Genomic DNA, 23846 nt, shown 5'->3' on the forward strand with positions numbered 1-23846 from the left:
CTTGTAAGGTTTGACCTATCGCCAGGTGGTTGGAGTCAGAGAAGGAAACTGCCACCTAAGAGGTGTCAGAAATAATAGGAAAGCAGGAGTAGGAGTGCTCTTCGCCTTTGGGGAATAGGCCTTGTGTTGATGTTTGCTTATGAACTCTGATTATTTTTCCCTTGTAGTAACTTATTGTTTTTTGCATGTTAACTTGTAAAATATACTTTGTCCTAAAAATGGGCATCAGATTTACAATCTGGCAAGACGTGGGTACCAGGTGGAAACTTCTCCCTGATCTGCTTTTGTTCTTATATCCTCAGATCACTTTGTAGGGCAGTGAGTTTTAAATGGCCTTTCCTTCTGTGGTCTTAAAACTCCCATGGCCCTTTCCGCCCGCTCCCCCCTACCCCCGAGCGCCGCTCCAGCTGCACCACGCTCTCTCAGAGCTCCGGGCTCCTGCTAAGCTAGCACCGCCGCTGTCTCCCTTCAGCCGCCATCATGATCATCTACCGGGACCTCATCAGCCATGATGAGATGTTCTCCGACATCTACAAGATCCGGGAGATCGCAGACGGGCTGTGTCTGGAAGTGAAGGGGAAGATGGTCAGTAGGACCAAAGGTGCCATCGATGACACCCTCATTGGGGGTAACGCCTCAGCTGAAGGCCCCGATGGTGATGCAGCAGAAAGCACCGTGGTCACTGGTGTTGATATTGTCATGAACCATCACTTGCAGGAAACCAGCTTCACAAAAGAAGCCTACAAGAAGTACATCAAAGACTACATGAAATCAATCAAAGGCAAACTTGAAGAACAGAAACCAGAAAGAGTAAAGCCTTTTATGACAGGTGCTGCAGAACAAATCAAGAACATCCTTGCAAATTTCAAAAACTACCAGTTCTTTATTGGTGAGAACATGAATCCAGATGGCATGGTTGCTCTGCTGGACTACCGTGAAGATGGTGTCACCCCATATATGATCTTCTTTAAGGATGGCTTAGAGATGGAGAAATGTTAACACAGTGGGCAACTCACGACCGATGCCTCATCCCGACTGGCTGCTGTTCATCCACACGACACCAGGACTTAGACAGACGGAACTGATATCATCGTGAGCTCTTCATTTACTTTTGACCCTGATTTATTTGGAGCGGAGGCTTTTTTTTTTTAAAGGAAAAAAAAATGTCGTGTAGGTTGTCTAAAATAAAATGCATTTAAACTCACTTGGGAATGCCTCCTGGTTGACTATCCGTAAACTAAAATCACCGTGTAGCGCTCCTGGAGAAACTAGAGCCTCGTGTACAGTGTGAGGCTGTCTCCAGGTGCCTGTTGCAGCCAAACTACAGGGATGCGAATAGAGACAAGAATCCAAAGGCTTAATTTTGAGTTTAAATAAAGGGAGTGACCATGTTCTTAACGGTGCCGGCATCTGAAGCATTTCATCACCTAAAAATGGAAGAGATTATCAAAAGAATAAAGAGACTAATACAATTGGAAAAAAAACAACTCCCATGGCATGATTGGAGGCGGGGAGACTATAAAAATATGCTATGTAAACTTCTTGATGAGATTGGACAGACTGTGTAAATAAGGTGTTAGTGCCTAATAACCCTGGACTGCTAATGAAAAGGTCAGCGGTTCAAACTCACTAGGCACTTCAGTAAAGAAAGGTGAGGCAATCTGCTCCTATAAAGAGTTATAGCCTCAAAAACCCAATATAGGTTTGTGTGTTGGAATCAATTCCATGGCGGTGGGTTTGGTGGCCTATCAAGAGAGCTGGTCAGTTTTGCCATCCTGCTAGATTTCAAGGAGTAATCCTACAGAGGTTGAGGGATCTTCTATAAAAAGAAGACGCAGTAGCAGAGCACATCCTGGAGTCCATGTGCTAGACCCAGAAGACCTAGAGAACTCTAACACTGATGAGCAGTAACTCTGGAGAGTTAAATGCTGGAAAGCAGTAACATTGAGAAGGTACAAGCACAAGGCAGCAGAGGTTCAGGACTACCAAACAGCCGGAACGAGTTTACCAACCCACAAAGCGAGAGAGCTGAGCACCTTCAGGCCACAGGATTGCCGGTGGAGTGGAATGCCTCCACTTATCAGTAGAATGAAAGATTTAACACTTGTCAGAGTAGGGTAGAAGCTGAGAGTGAGGCCCAAGGCAGGCAGGCAAGGCAAAGAGGGAAGGCTGGCCTGCCTGTTGGCCTGGTGGAGAGGGAGCAGAGAAGTCGGCAGCTGTCCTGATGGATGAACTATACTATATATACCCTGCCTCCTGAGCTGTTCCTGTTACTGGCAAGTTAACCCTGAGCCTTAATTGTAACCAGTTACCTCTCATATAAACCTACAATCCTGAGTGCGGTCTGGGAATTTGGTGTGGCCATTGCAGTGAATTACAGAACCCAGCAGAGAAGTAGAAAATGTCATGAGAAGGACGAGTAGTCTCTGAATTGATAAGAAGGTTGGGAAGGAAGGTTAACCTCCACTCTATGGAAACCAGCTATGGGATGATGATGATGATGATGATGATGATGATTCTCCTTCCTCCCTCTGAAGTCAGATTTCGGCCACCACCGTTTCACTTACTTGTCCACCTATTTCTAGGTTTCTTGGACTCCTAAGGCTTCTTAGGCATACTCTACCGCTCATCAGCCCATTCCCAGCTGGTTTCTGACTCTTCCCTTCCATTTAAACAAGTAAGTTCACAATAAGCTCCATGCTATTAAATCCAATTTTAAAATGTCCAACTCGTATCTAGCTTCACCTCTCAGTTAAATTTAGTAATGTTCTCTGTTTCCTCCTTCCTGAAGCACCATCTTCCCTTGCTTTCTGTAATACTGAACTTCCTGTTTGCCCTTCCTATCTGCTGCTTCTCAGCTTCCTGGCACAATCTTATCCATTCAGCTGCTAAATGCTGTCATGCCTCAAGATTCAGCCATTTCTTCTTACTTGACATTCTGCTTAGGCCAAGGGGTCATCAACTTGAATGGGAAAAAATAAATTAGTTTTTTTTCACTGAAACATAGCATTTCTTCCACTATAAAAGTAATATTATCAGTCCACATGACTTCTTCACTGATAGAAATCAGGTATTTTCCTATAGCACTACAATTTTTTGCAGATAATTCAAATAATCTTTTCCATTTATGATGTCAAATTGGTGATACTTATTAAATCTTCTAGTTGTTGAACCAATATTGCACAATAAGCACATATTACACAATTTTTTTTAATTGGTGATTGTATTTCATTATAATTTCTTCCCATTGTAATCGTCCACATTTTATTTCATGTATTTTTTTAATCCCAAGAAAGGGGTTATGGCACAACAATGGGCTAGGAACCCCTACTCTAGATAATCCATGCCCCTACAGCGTAATTGCCATTTCTACATCAGTGACTATCACAGTTTTGTTCCTCCAATCCAGGCCTTTCCTAAATTTCAGATCCTACATCTCCATCCCCCGTTTAAGAATCCTAAATGATGCCTTAAAAGCACCTCTAACTTGTGTCCAGAACCAGACTCAAATTCTAAGTCATCTTTGTCCAATGAAAACTTTCTTAGAAACTACGACTAAGAAAGCCAGACCCCAAGAGTCAGACTTGAGCCTTTCATCTTCCTCCTCCCCATTTCTAATCGTCACTAAGACTTGTTGGTTTCATTTCTTAAACTTTGCTCCTATCGGTCCACTTGTGCTTCAATATGGAGGTCATTGGTGATTTACCAATTTTAGTGAAATGGAATGAGCAGACACCAGATTAACATGGGATGATGAACAGGGTGGAAGGTACATGAAAATATGCTAATATAGATAACTTTTGAACACTTTGGTTGCAGAATCTGGAAAGATTTCGGCAGGTGATATCCTTCTTTCATTCCCAACCCAACTCCAGCCCGATCATACTCCTGCGTCAGACACCTGCGGACACCAGACCTGTGGCTGGGCTTTCACAGAGAGACCTCTGATAGAAAGTACTCTAGGAAGACAACGAAAGGCTCTGAGTATGCTGGGAGGTGGGAGCCCCTTGTAATATTATAGCACTATGACTATGAAATATGCATCTGGGCAAATGAACCCACCTCTACCCTCCTCCCACCTGGTCTCCACACTGCAGTCCGCAATCTTTTGAGATATAAATCTATATATTTAAACTCTTTAGTTCCCACCCTAAACCCTGAAAAGAACCCTGGCAGTGCTGTGGGTTTTAGGTATTGGGCTGCTAAGTGCAAGATCAGTAGTTCAAACCCACCAGCTGCTCCAAAAGAGAGAGCTGAGGCTATCTGCTTCCATAAATTTTTAGAGTCGTGGGGTTTCAGAAAGCAGCGGTTCTCAGCATGTGGGTCGCAACCCCTTTGTGGGTCAAACGACCCTTTCACAGGGGTCGCCTGATTAACAGCAATCGCAAAATTATAGTTACGCAGCAGCAACAAAAATAATTTTTTGGTTGAGGTCACCACAACATGAGGAAGTGTATGTATTAAAGGGTCACGACATTAGGAAGGTTGAGCTCCACTACTCTATAGGGTCCCTATGAGTCAGAATCGACTTGATGGCAGAGGGTTTGTTTGTTTTTTCTTATAAACCCTGCAGAATCTGCCCATTGCTCTTAAGATAAAAATGAAAAATTTCATGATGAACAGGGCACCCTAAATGATGTGACAGGGCCCCTGCCTTCCTCACCAGATTCTCAGTCGCAGTCACTTGGGATTTCCTTTGAATCCTCAAAAAAACTATGCTCTCTTTTATCTGAGACTTCTCTCTGTGCTGTCCTCTGCTTGTAATGTCACCACCGTCTCCTCGCTTACTAGTTAACTCATGTAGTCGTCAGCTCTGAGATCAAATGTTGTTTCTTCAGGAAAGCCTTCATAGTTCTTCAAGAAATGTTAAGACGGAGGGAAGGGGGAAAAAAAAGAGGACTTGATGCAAAGGGCTTAAGTGGAGAGCAATGCTTTGAGAATGATTGGGGCAGGGAATGTATGGATGTGCTTTATACAATTGATATATGTATAAGTATGGATTGTGATAAGAGTTGTATGAGCCCCTAATAAAATTTAAAAAAAAAGAAATGTTAAGACCTGGATTGTACTCTCTGATAAGTCCCTGTCATTTTCTTTCAAAGCACTTGTCACAGTTTGTAGTTATATCTTTTTTGTTGTGATTATTTGATTAATGTCTGTCTCTCCTAACAAGGGAGTAGAAGATCTAGGAGGGTAAGAACTATGCCTCTTTTCACACTATAGTATCCTCATACCTGATAGCATAGTGCCTGATATTCAGAATGTACTCGATAATGTGTGTTGAAGCACATGTGTGTGCATGAACATAAAGCTACGGACCAGGCCTGGACTGGGGTAACCTCACAAGTTGACACCACACTGAGTGGCCTTGTCAGAGCCACCCATCTTCTTCCCTCAAGGATCTCTCTACGGTTGGGCCACTGTCAACTGCAACATGTAATAGGATATACCATTTGCTTGTTTGGTTTCTGAATCATCTGAGTCCACCCCCGTTCAGCAATGTGGACTATCAGCTTCAGGGGCAGAGTGAACAACCTTGACATAATTACCATTTATTCATTCTATCAATATGTATCCCATGCCTACCCCTACTGTATTCCAGGCACAGTGCTGGGGATAATGAAACACAGGTGAGTGAGGTCTAGTTATTAGTCTCAAGGAATTTATAGTTTTGAAGCACAGCCAGCTATGTCAACAAATAAATTACAACTTCCTCTTTTGAAACATTAATATTGCAAGGCACGCTCAGGAACTGAAAGGATCGGAGAACAGAGTGACTATCGATGCATGCCACAAAGCTGTAGCTAGACGTGCTGTTCTGAGCCGTTCCTGCAAAGGACACAGTACGAGCCCTCTGTGCTGGAACTACGGGCTACTTTAGGCCACAAGACAGCAGGTTCCTTGGATCACATTAGACAAGTCTCTGGGAAAAAAACACACACCAGTGGATTGCTTTTTATGTCCTTGACTTTCATTGGGAAATAGCTATGATTTTTATTCTCGCATTTGTTGTTCAAATCTTAATTGATTTATACATCATTCACTATTCTTTAATAAGATCACCTTATAATGTAGTGGAACTGGGAGAGAAAAAAAAACACCTATAGTCTGCCTCCTTTGAGGAATTGTTTTCCAATAACAAGATCTATTTCTTTCTTTCTTTTCATTTCGTGCCCTGTCAGGAAGCTCAGAACTGAATTTTAAATTTATTCACATTCATATTTAACCCCAGGATAAGTATGATTTCCTTTTTCCCTGGCCCTAACATTAACCACAAGGTCAGCAGTTCGTTTCCACTTGACACTCCATAGGAGGCAGATGAGGCTGTCTGCTTCTGTAAAGATTTAAAGTCTTGAAAATGCTATAGAGGATGGCTATGAGTCAGAATCACCTTGATGGCAGGGTTTTGTTTGTTTGGGTTAATATTCTACCTAGTTTTCTAAGCTATAACAGACCTCTTATCTTATGAAAAGAGGGGGGAGGTAAAAACAAACAACATTTGCTAGGCTGTTGTCTTAGAATTATTTCTGCTATTTGTCAAAAATAAATGCAAAACTACATGACCTATGTTTTAATCTTTAAAGAATTTGGAGAAACTGGAAAAGACCCAGAAAAACAAACAAACAAACAAACAGAAAGGGAACAAAAGATAGGTCTGGAGTTTATGTTCATAATGTTTAGTTCAAGTAAGTGGGCATGTTTCTGGCAAATAACTTATTACAAGATTCATTCAAAAAGTCACTGCTATGGAGTTGACTCCTCATCATGACCCTAGAAGACAGGGTAGCACTGCCTGGCTGAGTTTCCAAGGTTTTAAATCTTTAGGGAATAGTCTCATCTTTCTCCCAGAGGGACTGCTGGGTTCCAGTGGTTGACCTTGTGATTAGGATGTAGTACATAGCCCACTAGGCCACCCCAGCTCCCTATTACAAGGCAGTCCCTGAAATTTGGTGCTGCCCTGGAAAATCCCAGATATGTTGAAGACAGGTCCCAGGAAGCATGATCACTAAGAATGATCCCTACTGTCAGATGCCCTGTCAAACTGCATTTTTGAATGGTTTAAGCCAATGTGGGCTTTTGGGTGTGTGTGTGTGTGTGGGTGGGTGTCTTTGTTTTGTTGTGAACTTTTGGGGACGCCTTTGAGAAAAATAAAAGTACAGGTTATCTATCCCCTCAAATACATCCACAAATACGCATCCTTTCCCCCCCACGCGATTTTAAGGAATTCAGAGACTTCCCAAAGCCCACGCTCTGGTTCTGTGAAGACTTGCGGGGATGACCTTTTAAAATCACCCGGGTTTTTTGGGAGGGTTTTATGGCAACATATGTACAAGCGTGCTTCATACAATTGAATGATGGATTGTCAGAAGATTTGTAAGAGCACCCGCAATAAAATGATTAATACATAAAATCAGCCGGCTTCATCGTGGGGCTAAGATGAAGAAGGGCCACGAAGGCGGTTTCCAGACCAGAGACTCCCGATCTCCCACAGCTAGTCACCAGATGCTTCCCGGTTCCCCACGCCCTCGGGCCCGCGCCGCGCAGGTGCGAGACCTAAGGGACCCAGGGGCGGGACGGTTCAAAGGGGGCGGGGGGGAGGGGGAGGGGAAGGGGACCCCAGGAGGGGCGGGGGCGGGGGCCTTCCCGAAGCTGCTCGGCGACCACGCTCTCCGCCCAGACCGTTCCACTTCCTCAGCAGGTGGCCCCGCGGGCGGCCGCGCGACTTCCCGGAGCGGCCCTCTTCCGGCCCCCCCCCCGCGCCGGGCGGTGGCGAGGCCCGTGACGTCACAGGGGGCGGGGCCGGCGTCGCTGCCGGGTGCTGGAGGCGCCATTGGAGCCGGCTAGGCTTGCGAGCCCGGCTGAGGCGGCGGAGGTCGGGCCGCGGGGACCGCCGAGTCGGCTCCTGGTTCGTGTCTCCTCAGCGGCATGGCGTGCGGGGCGACGTTGAAGCGGCCCATGGAGTTCGAGGCGGCGCTGCTGAGCCCCGGCTCCCCGAAGCGGCGGCGCTGCGCCCCTCTGCCCGGCTCCACTCCGGGCCTCCGGTCCCCGGACGCCGAGCCGCCGCCGCCGTTGCTTCCGACGCAGCCCCCGGCGCCGCCTCTGCAGCAGCCCGCCCCGCCCGGCAGCGAGCGGCGCCTTCCAACCCCGGGTAACCTCCGCCGCGGCCCTGGCAGCAAGCCAGAGCCAGGGTTTTTTTTTGGGGGGGTGGGAGTGGGGGTGTCAGTGGACGCTAAGCAAATCGACCCACGTACCCCTTTGCCATGAGAAAAGGGAACTGGGGTGTCGCGGGGCCTGGTCGCTTCCGGGGGTGGGAGACATCCGGGAGGACGAGTGGGGCCACAGCGTCCGTTTTCGTTTTTCCTGGGGCTTGGGGTGCTAGAGGATCGAGCCCCAAGGGAAAGGTGGAAATACCCCGGGCCGCCCCGGGGCCTCCCGCCCGGCCTGCACTGAGCCGCCCCGCAGACCCAGTGGGCCTGGGAAAATGGGATTCTGCTCACGAAGCAGGCCGTGGGGAGGGAGCGGGGGTGGGGCGGAATCCTGGGCAGGGGCCTAAGCGGGTGCATGCAAAGCGTGTGCACGCAGTTCAGCTCGGTCCCGCAGCTCCTGGGGAGACCTCATGCCCACATTCCCCAAGTCTTTGGGGACCTGAAGCCGTCGCAGGAGTCACAGAATCCGATCTCCTCCTGATCCTTAGGAAGAGACGGGTCCCGTGTGTGTTGTTTGTGGCTTTCTCTCTTTATCGCATGGCTATTGTCTTGTACGGTACATGGCTTGGAATCCATCGATCGGTCGTTACCCAGAAGTTGAGAATCCTTCGCTATCTATCCAGCAGTTCGCAAAGCAGGAGTTTAACCTTAACAAGGGACGGACTCTTTCTCAAGGGAGTCCATTGGGAGGAGCTGATGTGACAAAGCAAAGAAACCTAATCGCCCTGCAGTAGTCCAGATGAAGTGCGTCCGCCTTTTAACATTTAGTCCTTGTAAAGGGCTTTGGGAAGGCGTTCCTTTGTAGCGGCCCCTCCCCCCATTCCTCAAGCGTAAGCAAAACCTTGGCATCGCCTTAAAAATCCTCATCCGTGTCAGTTCCCAGCTCCTCTAGGCTTTATTTCCTTTTTCCTGCTCCGACCCTCCGAGCCTCATACCCTCACTGCACACAAGTTGCGGCCAAACTGGTCTGCCAGACTTTCTGCCCTTACTCATGTTCACCTCTTCTTTATCATGACTGGCCTTCAAAGGATTTAGCAACTGTAACCTTAGCTTACTTAGTGAGTCTTAGTTATTTCCTCAGTCATTTCCTCCGCTCCTTCCCCCACGCCCACACTGAGTTCTATCCTTGCCTCTCCATCGCGATTTCCCCCCCTTCTCTTTGCTAATCCAAACAGTTCTTCAAGTCTCCCATATCTGTTATTACTTGGCAAACCTTTGGAAGGCTCTGTTCTACTTTCAAATTCCCCTTTGTGTGTTATGTACAGAATGGAGTGATGTTCGCATAAGTTCTTTGTAAAGAGTTCTTTAAAAATAGAAGACATGAAGAAAGACATCAGAGTATACATATATGTATATTTGTGTATACTGCATGTAGTAGGGGGCTTCAAGAAGTTCTTCAAAAATTTACTGTTTCAGTTCCATTTTTCCACTAACTTTTTGAAGCTCCTTAGTATTTTCATATATATATAAAAGAACCCATGGGGCACAATTCTAGAAACATCTTCAGCACATCCAAACACTTTGTTGGACTGAGTTACTGGGCATGAATGCTAAAGACCATACATAGATTGGGATATGTAGGTCAACGGACATAACAGTTCATAAAGAAGATGTTTTACATTCTAGTTTGATGAGTAACATCAATAGTCTTAAAAACTTGTGAGCAGCCATCTAATATACAACTATTGGTGTGGTCTGGAGCAAAGCAGGGTGAAGAAAAGCAAAGACTCATAAAAGCAGTTTATTAAAAACAAAAAACAGTTTATTCACAGGGCTCGTGTCACACAAAATAAAGCCCAGACCTGCATGGTGTCCAGCTACCACTGCAGGCCTTCATGACTAGGGGCACAGCAGGGAGAAGGTCCTGATTAGAATAGGAGAAAAATATAGAACCAAACTCTGAAATTCATTTTAAAAAGAAAAGACCAGATTTACTAGACTGATAAGACTTTGGAAGAGCTCCCAGGGACTATACCCCAAATAGATCCTTTTAACCTCGAACTGAAGCCACTCCCAAAGGTTACCATTTAGCCAAAGAATAGATTGTCCTTGAAGTGACACCCAGGGGGCTTGTGCTCCTTAGAACAATCAGCTCTACAAGACCCAAGGGGAGAGGGCCAGGAGGGAACTGAAGGGGCAGAACTGGGAAGGTGGGCTGGAAAACACTGTGAGATGCCAGGGAGGTCATGGTCAATGTCACGGAACAAATTATAAATTGTTGAATGGAAGTCTAGGTTGAAAACCTTCACCTGAAGCATGAAATGTTGGGGTTTTTTTAAGGTAAGAAAGTAAGGGGTCTTATGTATCTACTTGTAATGACCCCTATTTTTACAGTGCCCCTACAAATACCCCAGGGTAGTCATAGCCCCTATAAATACCCCAGGGTAGTCATACACTCTTTCTAGAACTTTAGTCTGCAAAATGTGGCGGAAGGTTGCCTTTCTTACCTATGGTTGAGGATCAATTAATTGAGGTAACAGCAAAAATCATTTTGAAAAGCATAAAGCGTGACATGTCTTCCAGAATTCTGTTGTAGCTCACATTACACTTTAAAAAAATGGCTTAAAAATAATTTTTTAAAATGGTTGTTGAATGGATATGGAAGCCTGAAAATGACCAGGTGCTATAAACCTAATTTCTACGCAGGTCCATCCAAGCTAGTCTCTTGCTCGTCTTGTGTTAAAATATTTAATGTTTTATTTAAAGAAAACCTTATTTGTCTATAAAAATTGCTTAGTTCTACTCCATAATGCTTCTTGAACTATATAGTTTTGTCATGAAAGAAGTATAATTTATTAGTGGTTTATTATTTGATACTTAGGCTTAAAAGAAAGGTGCCAAAAATCTGAGTATTGGGAGAAGAATAAAGCCAACTAAAGGAAAAGTCAGTCAGAACAGTGGCTTCATTTCATAACACCCCAGGATTGTAACTTTCTGAATGACCGAGAGGTTAGGCTTTTACTTCAGCACTTAGATTTGTATTGAGTAAGCATAGAAGGTAGAAGGACCATGCTGACTCCAGGTCTGTATTTAAATGTGAAGTGAGTTGCTCGTGACTTGGAGGTGGGCCCATTACTTCTGGATTGAGGTAGCTGGGCTTTGAATAGAGTCGGGGGAGAGGTACTGCCACATCTCAGGCAAAGAAAACCGTTTGAACAGAGGCTAAAAAAATTAAGGAAGAAATGGTTTTAAGAAGCGAGGTTGTAGTGGGAAAGCGAACTGGAAAATAATTAAGGGCCACATCTTAGAAGGCCTTAAAGTCATGTTCAAGAATTTGAATTTTGATGTGTAGCGTCTAGTGGCACTATATAATTATGAAGGATGCATTTGGCTTGACGTAGCTGGAGACTGAGCAGTCACAGGCAAGGGTTAAAGTGATTACCCGAGATTACAAAGGACCCGATTACAAAGGATCTGGCTTTTTCTGTTTTAAAGATGCTGTTTCTTGTTTTATGTGACCCTGGGGAGAAAATTGGGGTTACTTCCTGTGTTTGTTTTTCCTGGGGGGCCCTATTGAGGTTCTTGCTCTTACTAGTCTTTTTCCAGGCCCACAGTTGTATCTTTCCATTTGTTCACTTGGCCACGCAGGAGGTAGTTAAAGGTTTATCAAAGACCTTCTGTTCTCATGAGTATTGTACTCATACTTGTTCTTTCTTGTTCCAAGTCTTTGCAGCTCCTTACATCTTTGTATTGACTTTCCAAGCAGGTATTTGCGTGGAGAATAATACATATTAAAGATGAAGTGAAGACTTTATAAAATCAGAGATCTAAAATACAAACTTCACCGCACTCTTAAAAGAAAGTGCCGATTCTACATTGTTCTCATATTCAGGCTGAGTTATAAATTCAGAAATACAGATGTGGAACTACTTTGAGTTCACGGTAGCTCCTGGGCTATATCTCTCCCAGCAATTCAAATCTCTTTGATTTGGATCCTCACAATTTTATTAGGTGGGCATTTAGATTGAAGAGCTAGGCTTAAAATCCCCCAAAGATAGGGCTATAGCAGATTATATACTAGAATAATGGGGAGGTTTGGGGTTGTTTTTTTTTTTTTTTTTAAGGAGAATTTATTATCTGGAAAGTGGATATATACTACATACAAAAAGTTTAAAAGGCCCGTCTTTCCAGACTTTGTATTGTATAGCCCTGGTGGTGTAGTAGGTTATGTGTTGGGTTGAGACCCTCAAGGTCAGCAATAGGAAACTACCAGCTGCCCTGCAGGAGAGAAAGGTGGAGGCTTTCTGCTCTGAGAGTTAGTCTTACAAGCTGGTGGGGCAGTTCTACCCTGCCTTATAGGGTGCCTATGAGTCAGAATTGATTCCACAGCAGTGAGCGTGGGGGAGGAATGTACTCAGTGTGGATAGTGATTTGTGTGTCCATATCCTTTTACACAATGTTAACAAGTTTGTTTTTTCATACCTTGGACTCGGAATAGTAATCTGAATCCTACCAAATACTGACTGGTAGGATAAGTAAGTTCTTTTTTTCAAGCCTTTAAATCTCAGCTCTTCCCCTAGTCAATTTCTAGGCTGTGAATACAATGGTTCTTGGTTTCTCTTCCTTCAAAATTATGAGCCTTCAAGAAGGGACTAGAACTTCATTAGAAGGCCCGATGGTAAGAAACTGACCCCTTAACATCCCAATGTATGAAACTTAAAAGGAGATCAAAAGTAGCTTCCTGTTGGGTAAGGGGCCATTCCTTTTGCCGTGAGCTGTATTAGACACCATCCAGCAAACGGCAGGCCTGGTCTTCCCTGCCAGAGGAAGGCAAGTGAAGGAACGATCTGTCAGCTTGTGCCAAAATTGCTTCAGTTCTTTGCATTGTGGAATCCTGTGCTGTTTCCGAGTGTCTTACCTTTTTCTCATTACTATTTCTATTGGGGAAGAGGGAGAAGATTAAGGGCTGCATGTTACAGTGTGTATCTGAAATTTAGTCAAAAGATCTTTCTCTTCTCACCCCACTTCTGAAGAAAGTGTGAAGAAATGACAATAAAGTATATACTCACTTTTTTTTCCTCTCTTTTTATTAGAGCAAATTTTCCAGAACATAAAACAAGAATATAGTCGTTATCAAAGATGGAGACATTTAGAAGTTGTTCTTAATCAGAGTGAAGCTTGTACTTCGGAAAGTCAGCCTCCATCATCAGCCCTCACGGCACCTAGTTCTCCAGGTAAGCATGCTTTGGTGTTACAAGCAAGACTCATTAAGACTCTAGAGTCTTAAAATTGGGAGAGACCTTAGATTGGTTTGGCTGGATTTTCATCCACCCAATGCAAACGTACCCTCTATATAACTGCATTGTTTTAATACGATAACTGCTAGCCATGGGGGACTGTTTGGTACTAAGTTAATTAAGAGCAAGTAAACTTTAAATTTTAGTTCCTCATTCAAAGTAGCCATACTTCAATGCCCAGTAGCCAGGGGTGGCCGTCATATTGGACAGCATGGAGCACAGTGTTGCTCTGTAATATCATTGATAGGTAATCAGACACTTTGGGCACCAGCTGTCCCTATCAAACAGTCACAGGTCAGTGCTCCAGATTTTATTTCCCCACAAATATTCTACTTTTTAATGGTTCTAAGGGCTCAAAGTTGTTCACTTCAATTCAGAATGGTCTCATCACCTGAATGCCCTGGTTCTTGAACAACACCCTTTCTGTTTAGGCTTGCACATAAATTGATTGATCTTTCGATGCTTAAGCTAGCAAATATCTCATTTTCTCTTGAAATGTTAGTACTATAATTTTGGAAGTAATTGAGTGTGCTGTGGGCAGAGAACCAAGTATAAGTAATGGCTAGCTATGGATGTTTTGATCAGATCACATTTGTAGAGAAAGCACTTCACCCTGTTAGTTTAGTGGGAAATGATTTGTTCCGGGTGCTAGATGCTTTTCAGATGACCTAAGAGGGCTGACGAAACAGATTCTCGACTGAACTTTGAGGAGCAACCAGAACTGCTGCTCCGCTCACAACCGCTGTGGAATCCGGCCGCAGTTGCCAGCTCCTGCACCAAGCTGCCCAGTCTTCGCCTCCCTCACCACCAAAATAGATACGTGGTGCCTTCTTACCTCACCCGCTTGTCTTAGATCTGAATTCAGATCTTTCCTGGGTGAAACCATTTTGAATTTTATCAGACTCTAGGAAAGAGTCACAATAGAAACAGATTAGCATCTGTCCACCATGTCACATGTGGTTTAATGTTCAATTTCCCTATCTGCTGGCACTCAGTGGAGAGTTACATTTCTAACTTTACGATTTCATGAGTATTTCATTCTTCTCAATCTAGCTTCAGAAGAGGGAGCAAGGTTGAGAGGTGAGGTGCCCAAAATCTTAAATTTGTACTTCAGAATAAGTGTTTGTAACTGTGCCTGGAAGCTCACTTAAATGGATTTACCCTAAGAGCTAATGACCTTGCTGCCACTTTTACACTGGGCATATCATTGCTCTCTCGGGCCTCAAATGCCCCACTTCTAATCTGAATTACCTGTGGGGCTTAAAATAAAAGATCCCTAACTCAGAACTAAATCAGAATATGCACCATTTATTAAAATTATTCTTCAGAAATTACAGTGCCCCTCTGGCTAAACACAGTCTAAATGAGCTCCAGAGAGCTGCGTAGCTTACACTTGCCAGGACACGTTTTATACTTTTCCTTTACCAAATGCAGCAACAAAGAAATGTTAAGGTATTCCTTATGAAGTAGTGAAAAATACAATTTTTCTAAATAATGTATTCTGTCCTGCAGAATTTCTGTATCCACGTGTTGGTTGTGAACCGTAGAACTAGAATGCGTTATGTAAACTACAGTTATCTTCTGACTAGGTTCTTCCTGGATGAAGAAGGACCAGCCCACTTTTACTCTCCGACAAGTTGGAATAATATGTGAGCGCCTCTTAAAAGACTATGAAGATAAAATCCGGGAGGAGTATGAGCAGATCCTCAATACCAAACTCGCAGGTAGGACAAAGCCCTGGCTGTGCCCCTGATGTCACTCTCAGTAATGATGAACCCCAGTTAAGTAAAAAGCAGGGGCTCATGCTAGAGGTTTATGAATATTGAAGGTGATCTTTTTCGTGATTATAAGTACTGTATTATGTGGAAGGAATTTGCATTTCTGAAACAAGCTAAGCATCTTCATATGAATAAAATTACCCAGTGGGGCATTTGGACCAGCTGGTGGGAGTGGGGAGTCTGGCATCCTGTGAATCTGGAAACAGCAGAAGGAAAGCCCAGTGCCTGGAACAAAGGGCCTGGGCAGTGATGGCAGCAAGTCGCGCTCTTTCTGAAAGAAAAGGGCCTGAGTCTGGAATGTAAAGTAATCCCCGTCTCTGAGAGGGCCATGCTACAGAGGCTGTAAGCATCCACTTCTATGACTGTGTTGTTTGTTAACCTGGTGACTCCCACAGCTTGGTTCTCAGAACGTTAATGTCTGCTTAAAAATTGGAACTAAACTTGTTGCTCCTTTCTCCCACCTCAAAAGTTACTCAGATCAGCTGCCTCTAAGTCACTTCTCTGGTCAATTCTTTAGCTACCTTTTAATTTTCTTTTTTTCTGGGCAGTGGGGTGGAGGGGCAGTGATAGGGGGGTTAGGGGTATTCCAAAGAAAATTGTATTGAGAGTCTCCTAAGAGGGGGAGAAAGCCTTTCCTGCCAGCATGGCCAGTATAGTGTTTACCTTTTACTTTTCTATTGAGTTTCTTCTCTTGGAAGATGTTTCTTCTGTGGAACTTTATACACTTAAGTGATGGAAACTTATCTTTTCCTTTTCTGGCTATTCTATTTGTAACAGTTCATGAAGTTCTGAAAGGAGCTTCCTATCCCATAGGATCAGTACCCAAATCTAGGAGCCTGGGATTGGGCTCTTTATAGCTGAGCACAAGGAACTAATCTCAAATTGAGAGGGAGGGAGAAAACACTGGGAAGCTGAGTCTTGAAATTTTGGGCGATGCTTTCTGTGGATAGTATATGCTGTCTTTCCCTCACAGAACAATATGAATCTTTCGTGAAATTCACACATGATCAGATTATGCGACGATATGGTACAAGGCCAACAAGCTGTAAGTATTGCCAAGTTTCTTTGAATTTCTTAAGTTCCAAGAGCAAGATTTTGACATTGAGTAGCCTGGCTTCTAAGCGTAAAAAGTAAAAGAAAACCTAACACGTATTTAGCATGTGTGTGTGTCCAACACTGCCTTAACTGTGTAAGCCCTTTAAATCTACGCCAGAGCTTACTGAATCTTCACTGTAGCCCTCTGAGGGAGGCAGAGGCAGCGCTGTTAGCAGCTCTGTATTGTAGGTGAGGTTTCAAACTTGTATAGCTAGTGGTTCGGGCTAGATTGCAACCTAGGTAAAAGTGACTGTGATTTATTTATTACTTCCTTTTGGTGGGGGGGGTGTTAGCTCTCATAGTTTGTTTAAGAAAGTTGATTCCTTAAGGGATTTTAGGAGTGCATGGTCAGGATTTGTTGGTTCTAGACATCTTGCAGCTACTTAAAGCATAAATTCTAGATGGTGATATAGCAAGCCTGTGTGCGTCGGTCAGATTTAAAACCTTTGCAGTGGCAGTGTATCCCCATGCTGCTGAATATTGTTAACTAATAATTAAAAGAATGGCATTATATTTTCTAATAACCCCAACCGCTGATTTCTTTTTTATCCCTGCTTCTTTGTAGATGTGTCCTGAGGCTTTCTGCATATCTGAGTACCAGGTTTAACCTCAAGAGATGGCTGCTGTACACTTTCTGCAACTGGTTTGATATCACATTTCAGCTCCAACTTTGCATCCTGAGAACACTTAAACGTTCCTGCGGGTCCATTTTTATACAACTTGAAAGACCTTGAAACTTTCTGGTTGCCACAAGCATATCTTTCTTTTCTGCTCATCCAATAAACAGCTGTGCCCTACTGTGATAGATTTTCCAAACAAAATACCTGGAGCAGCAGTTTAGCAAAATATGCCTTCAGTGGCACGCAACAAATGGAGTTTCCCCAAGCACAGTTCTGTAAGAAGTGTGTGTGAGAATGTGTGTAAATGTGTGTATGTGTATTTTAAGTTATTATTTGTATTGTGCAAAATTTTTGATCTTGGGGATTCTGGCTGTGAATATGATGCACGACAATTATGGTTAAAAACATTAGGTTGGTCTGCAAAAGATCATTAATGTTTTGTGACCATATTAGTTGTAACAGTGGATTGTTTTATGTATAGGTATTATTGTTAAATACAGGGACTGTTTCCAGGCACAGAATATGAATCATAAGTTAGAATGGATGTTAGATGTGATTAAGATGACGTAGCAGAGGTCTGCGGTCCTCGCTCTGAAAACCTGTGGTGAGGAATTCGAGAACAAGCTGGAGAGAGGGGCCATTTGACACACAGACTCTGCCTCGCCCTGTGAGAAGAATACTTGGACTCCAAGCCTTAAAATACCCACATGGAGTCTGCGCTCACCTCATTCACCCAGTCTGAGAGCTCCCTGGATACTGACCCTCTCAGGAAGAAAGATCTCCCGGGAGCAAGAGCATCAGGGTTTGCTTGAACATAGCATAGGTGAGCACAGGACTGGGCCAGGCCCCAGCAGCACTGCTACTTGGGAGGAAGCCACTTCACCTTTGTATCAGACATTACAGACAGAATTTGGATCCTTTGGCTGAGTTCCCCAGATTCTTTTCAGAGGTGTCCGTGGTCAACTACTTGGGCTTTGTGTTGGCAGCCTCCTGCCTGGAGTTGCTTACAGGCTGTTCTCTACCTTGTGCCCAAGGCTGGGGAGCAGAAAGTAGCCTCTGTTTTGAGGAGGTAGAAGTTATGTATGCATTTATTTTTTACTGTGACTTGTTCAGGACCACATTTTACAAAATGCCTTTTTTCATTTATTATTTCTGGAAAGGAAAGTTCTATTAAAATTGTTTTAGTTTGAATATAGACTAGTTTTTTTAATTAGGATTTATTTTGTGGAAAGAAAAAAAAATCTGAGTTTAATTCAAATGTATGCCAATACCTTCCAAGTAAGGTAATATTCAGAGACAGGTGTTCTGATCAGAAGGCTTAGAGAAATTCCTGGAATATTCACATTCGAAGATTCCTTATTAATGAATGTCTTTGACTTAAATCTAACCAAAAACTGCAACATTATTCTTTGTACATTTTCATTATATAGTGTTAACAAGCTTAGTTGCAAACAAATAAAATACTTAAGCTATTTATTTATCTTGCCTTTTTCTACAGTGATAAGGTTTTATCAATTCGAGTATTTTCTGTGAGGCTGTTTTTACCATTTGCCCAGTTCAACATCACATAAAAGATACACAGACCTTTTTAAAGCCCAGCAGGAAGCTTTGAATAATTAATTATTTTACTTCCTATTGGAAGAATGATTTATTTCATCTTTTCATTTCCCAGGGTAGTCAGTTATTCTGGAAAGGAACACAGCAGTGGCTGGAAGATGGCCACCATGCAATGGGATATTCACCCCTAACCAAGGGAAGGCTGGGCCAGGAGAGGGGAACACTGCCTCCTGGTGGCTCCTGGTCATAGAATCAGTGTGTTGTCCTCACTATTGCAGATGTCCGTCCATTCCCGCTAAAGGACTTCTGGCGGGTTTCTGTGAGGGAGCTAACACCCCTCCCTGCACTCAGAATTATCTGTTGTGTTAGGATAAGGTGCCACAGGGGAAGTACTGTATATACTAGAGTCTAAGCCAGCCTGAATATCAGCCAAGGCACCAAATTTTACCACAAAAACTGCATTTAAAATGTGCTGGGAAATGGCTTATACACGAGTGTACGCAGTAGTAAGCACACCACCATGGGTAGGTGTTGGGATCTTTAAGGGGGAGGGACCCTTTTCTTACATCCTTTGTTTATTTTCATTTAGCAAAGTCTTACTCTTGAGGTGAATACTAGGGGGTACCCCTGACCCAAAATGAAGTTGTGCTGGGCTGAGCTTTTGTAATGCACATTCCCTTCCTCCCCCCAAGCATTCAGCAACTCTTTCTGGTCACAGTGAATTTTTTGGTACAAACAGTTTCGCTTGAATCCCTTTTTTTTTTTTTTTGGTGTGATGGGTAATTTAAGAGAAAGGCATACGGCTGTGAGATTTTGTTTACTGTGGGGGAAATGGCACGGGAACTGCTGTGATGTTGAACACACCTTAGGAGGACAGAGCTCTGGGAAAGACGAGCACACGCAGTTCTCGCATTTCAAAAAGGTGAAGTATTGACTGTTAACAAACCTGGCTCAACCTGGATATCTTCCCCAAAGGATGAAAATGACGCATTTGTTCCACCAGGTCTGACTTTTAATCAACTTTCTATTTAGAGGTTCTGAAAAGATTGCATAGGGATGTGCTACCAGAAAGGCTTGACTTGTGGCAGACGGGGGACTGGTTTTGCCACACAGCGATGCTGCCTCATACAACCATCTCAGTGCACCAGTTTTGGGGAGAAAAAACAACGCCTCTTGCTCCACGCACATTACTCACCTGACATTGGCCCTGCGACTTCTTTTTGTTTCCTCGAATTAAGAGGGACGTGAAAGGACAGTGATTTGACAGTGTAGAAATGGTGAAGGAAAAAATATGAGGGAGGTGCAGTCAGCCATCCAAACAGATGAGTTTGAAAAATGTTTCTAAGAATGGAATCACAGATTTGACAGGTGTATTAAGTGTAATGGAGAGTACTTTGAAGGTGATAAGGCTGTTTTCTGAAAAATTTAGTACATAGCTCTGGAAAAAAAGGTCCAGGTTTTATTGGTAACCCCCTCGTACATACACAATGGGGCTTTAGAATGCTTGAGCGAAAAAAAAATAGAATTTTCCCCAAAACTTTTTTGAAGGTAATAATGGGTTTTGTAAAAACATTTAAATACACAGCTTTGGGGATTAAAATTCCGGTTTTCTTGGCGGGGGTGGGGTGCCCCCTCATTGTCTTTTGACTAGATCAGAGGATAAAGCTGGGCTTAAAGCTCCTGAGCTTTGGTCATTGGCAAGAGCGCCTTGGGAGAGAAAACATTAGGAAATACAGGCATTTGGGTCAACTGAACACAAGTGAATCCCCTCTACTGGGGAGGTTTGGATGGGCGGGTGTTAAAGCAATGGGCTTTTGAGCATTCAGGAGCTCTGTCACTAAGGTGCACATCAAGTGACTGAACTTGCTTCGGTGTGCTTTGCTTACCTGTGAAAGGGGGCCTAAAGGATGTGCCGTCTGACTGGAATAATTCCCATAAAGAGTGGATCTAGCCCAACGTGGGGCATAGACCGTGCAGTGAAAGTGCTGCATAGGCTTCCTCACGGTGATCGACATCCAAACCGAAGATGACCAACCCCGGCTGCAGCAGCAGCGTGGCCTTCTCCAGTATGTCAGTTGTTAACCTCAAGCTCTTATATTGTGTTCAACTTCTACCTTTAAATATTTGAGTAACAAAAAGATGAAATCAGAGGTAATTTTCAGCAAGTCTGTATTTTGTAACTATAGCAGAGGTTTCAAATCTATGGCCTGTTTTTATAAATAAAGCTTTATTGGAACACAACCATGCCTATTCATTTGCAATAATGCTTGTGGCTCCTTTCACACTGCAACACCAGAGTTGAGTGGGTGTGCTAGTAGAGGCCACAGAAAACGTTTGCCGACCTCTACTATAGCAATAATATACATGCTATGTATTCAGAGGTATTTTAAAAGGGCAAATGTTCCGTTTATCATGGATCAGTGAGCTGCTACTTGCCCTAATTTGTCATTCCCAGGGACATTTAACACCTCAGGGGGTGACTCATTAGTCTTTATGGAAAAATTCCCTGCTTATAAGTGAAAACAGAGCTAAAGTGAATGGCTTACCAAAGAAGTTAATGAGCAGCGTTTTAGAGACCCCAAGGGTGGGGTCAGGGCGTGGACTCGCTCTTGCAGGAGAGTTGATTCAGAGTGACACACTGGCATACTTCATTTTAGAATTTTAGACATAGGAGCGTGAGTAAAGGTAGTTTACAAATGACTTCATAAGGAACTGAGACTTACACAACCTCGGAGATTGCTTTTTGCAAACAGCTTCAGAGGCGTGAGAATCTGTGGTTTGACTGACCTAGGAAGAACAAGGCTGAGTTTACCTAGGGAATCATCTCCAACTGCCCGTTCCAAATCCCAGTTTCAGATAAATAACACTCAGTTGTATGGTGGGCCTAACATTACTAATTATGTTTGTATCTGATGTTTTCTTCTGCCTCTAACTGATGCTCAATAGTGCCTTGTTCGCTGGTTCCTACGTCTCTGTGGACAGTATATTTGAAAAAGTATTTGTTGTATTAAAGTGAGTACAAAAATGGTGATACCAAAAAAATTTTTTTTTTTAAAGAATGGTCATATCCACCTTCAGAAAAGATACCTGTTGGCCTCTACTACCATTCTTACTGAACATCCTAGTTCCAGGTGAAGATTGGAGGGTCTCTGGCTCATCCGGGTGACCCAGGCAGGTGACGTGGCCATGTGAGGTCTGGTTTACTTTTTCCCACCTTGTCTGGAAGGTGTAATCCTTTGAGATCCCAGGGTAAGGTGTTGGTGGTTGAGGTTGTCAGGGTTCCCATCTTGAGCTGGATTTGGTTTGGTTTTTGTCCACCGTATTCTGTCTCAAAAGTTGTAACGTGCCTTGAAGGTTTGTTTCTAAACGGCAAAGGTGGGTTTGAGCTCCTAAGTTTACTTCCCTGACTTTCCTTCTAGGTGTGGCTCTATCATTCCTCATCACTTTGCCGCTTGATGTTTTTAAGAGAGTGGTTTTTAATATGTCAGTTGTTCTGTAGCTGACTTTAACGGTAAGTTGGTCCTAATGACCTGATTCTCATCCAGACCTGGAAGTTTCTCAAGGGTAGATCTTCCCCTATGGATTTTAAGACTACAGGAATAGAAAGCTCTGTCTTTCTCCCAAGGAGAGTCTGGCTGATGGTCTTAAACTGTTGACCTTGCAGATCACAGTCAAACTTGTAACCACTAAGTCACCAGGGCTCCTGTTGTATGTTGGCAGCCAGTCCAAAAATACCACAACAGTCTACTCAAGGTGCGCATTGGTTGTGAAATGTCCAAGGAGCCAGCAGTGTCCTTCTGTTAAATGTGGGCCCTGTGAGGTCCAGCCGCACATCCAAATGTGTCGGGGGGAGGGGGGGGGCGGGATGCGTAGTGACAAGGCAATGCAAGGGCTCCTCTCAGACTCTTAATCTTGGTCATGTAAGCCAGGCCAAGCTCATACATTACAGGAATGGGTTGTACCAGAGGTATACACAACATGAGAGCCACGAGCTAGGGGTGTAAATGCAATGGGAAGGGTAGGTACTAGAGGCATACATGTAACTAGATGGGTGGGTTCTAGAGTCAAGATGATAGCCTAACTTTAGTCATTGAGCTGGCTGACCTTAGGCTCTTCTCCAGGGGAACTATCTATGATCCTTATCAGAAGGGAGTGGGCTGTCCTTAGTGTTAGATGGTCTGATTGCTTTTGATGGCAGATAGACTTCAGCAGTTGGCCTTCAGCAGTATAGTAACAACCATTGTGGGAAACAACGGGAAGAGAGTGTATGTGGACAAATCCTTTATTCTCATCTGTTAAGAAGCCTGGCACCTTTAGGTTTCTGGGGTGGAGGGAGGCCTTCACTCTTGTGAGTAGGAGATAAGTCCCAATCACATTCTCATAATATTGTTAACAATATCCTCCCATAAGAGAGCTGCATTAAGCTTACCTCTTGGAAGCACGCGCGGCTGATTGCTATCTAGAGACAGGTTTCTGCTTTCCAATCTCCACAGCCACTTCCCCTTACATACTCACCCCCACCCCGGCTCACTGGTGTTAGGTTACTCTAATGAACTGAGACCTTTAGGGATAGGGTACAGCCCACTTTGTTACCTCTGTGGTCACCTGTAATTAGGGGGGCTTGCATGGCCCTAGAGTGTATATAAGCCCTGGTTGGAAATATATTCGCTTTGAGCAGACATGGCTCCTGAAGTTATGGCAGTCCCAGAGATGAGTATGTTTTTTTTATTTATTGTAGTTCAAGGATCGTTTGTTGGGAGCATGTTTTATCTTGTCTGATGTCTCTTTACCCCTCAATTACACAACCACCCCTTGGACCCATTTAATTGTGGGGGCTGGTACCCCACAAACCATGTGTTTACAAACCACACGTTAAATTTGGCCTTATTGAGGGGGCTGACTTTTACTTAGGGGAATGTGACTGGAACATGTATCTAGTTTACGAATGTGAAGGATCCCCTCCACAGGAGGCCCAGCCTCCCGGACTCCTTAACTTCCAGCATTGAGAGTTTGTCCACATAGACACTCTTCCCAGTTTCTTTCAGTTTCCCACAGGGCCCCATAACTTGGGGCCAGATTTGACAACTAACAACAACCAAGTTATATAATGTGTCATTGGTGTGTCTACATGACTGCATTGAACGCTTGGATGGTGGCACCTTGACCTATCTGTATTCCGGCTCTCCATTGATCAGCAGCTTGAGACTAGCACCCCCCTTCCCAGTCTGTCTGAAACTTCTGCATCAAAGCATTTAAGAGTTCTACAGGCTGCCTCTCTACAGTCAAGGTAAGAACTGCAGTTCTTACCCTAGAGAACCTCAGAGTCCAATAGACATGAGTGTGATAACGTAC

At 43.8% G+C, this 23846-nt stretch overlaps 2 protein-coding genes across 2 annotated transcripts; both read left to right on the forward strand.

Moving 5' to 3' along the window:
• The first annotated feature begins 450 nt into the window (after window positions 1–450).
• Window positions 451–1487, forward strand: LOC142453075 (translationally-controlled tumor protein-like). Its single transcript, XM_075554196.1, has one exon. The coding sequence runs from the start codon at window positions 481–483 to the stop codon at window positions 997–999; it is 519 nt and encodes a 172-aa protein (XP_075410311.1). The 5' UTR covers window positions 451–480; the 3' UTR covers window positions 1000–1487.
• Window positions 1488–7803: 6316 nt separating this feature from the next.
• On the forward strand, window positions 7804–17120 carry AKIRIN1 (akirin 1). The gene is made up of 5 exons (XM_075554197.1): window positions 7804–8149; window positions 13241–13381; window positions 15034–15168; window positions 16196–16267; window positions 16883–17120. Exons 1-5 carry the CDS (start codon window positions 7927–7929, stop codon window positions 16891–16893), a joined length of 582 nt encoding a protein of 193 aa, XP_075410312.1. The 5' UTR covers window positions 7804–7926; the 3' UTR covers window positions 16894–17120.
• The last annotated feature ends 6726 nt before the right edge of the window (window positions 17121–23846 follow it).

The sequence above is a fragment of the Tenrec ecaudatus genome, chromosome 1, assembly GCF_050624435.1.
Source record: "Tenrec ecaudatus isolate mTenEca1 chromosome 1, mTenEca1.hap1, whole genome shotgun sequence".
Taxonomy (NCBI): Eukaryota; Metazoa; Chordata; class Mammalia; order Afrosoricida; family Tenrecidae; genus Tenrec; species Tenrec ecaudatus.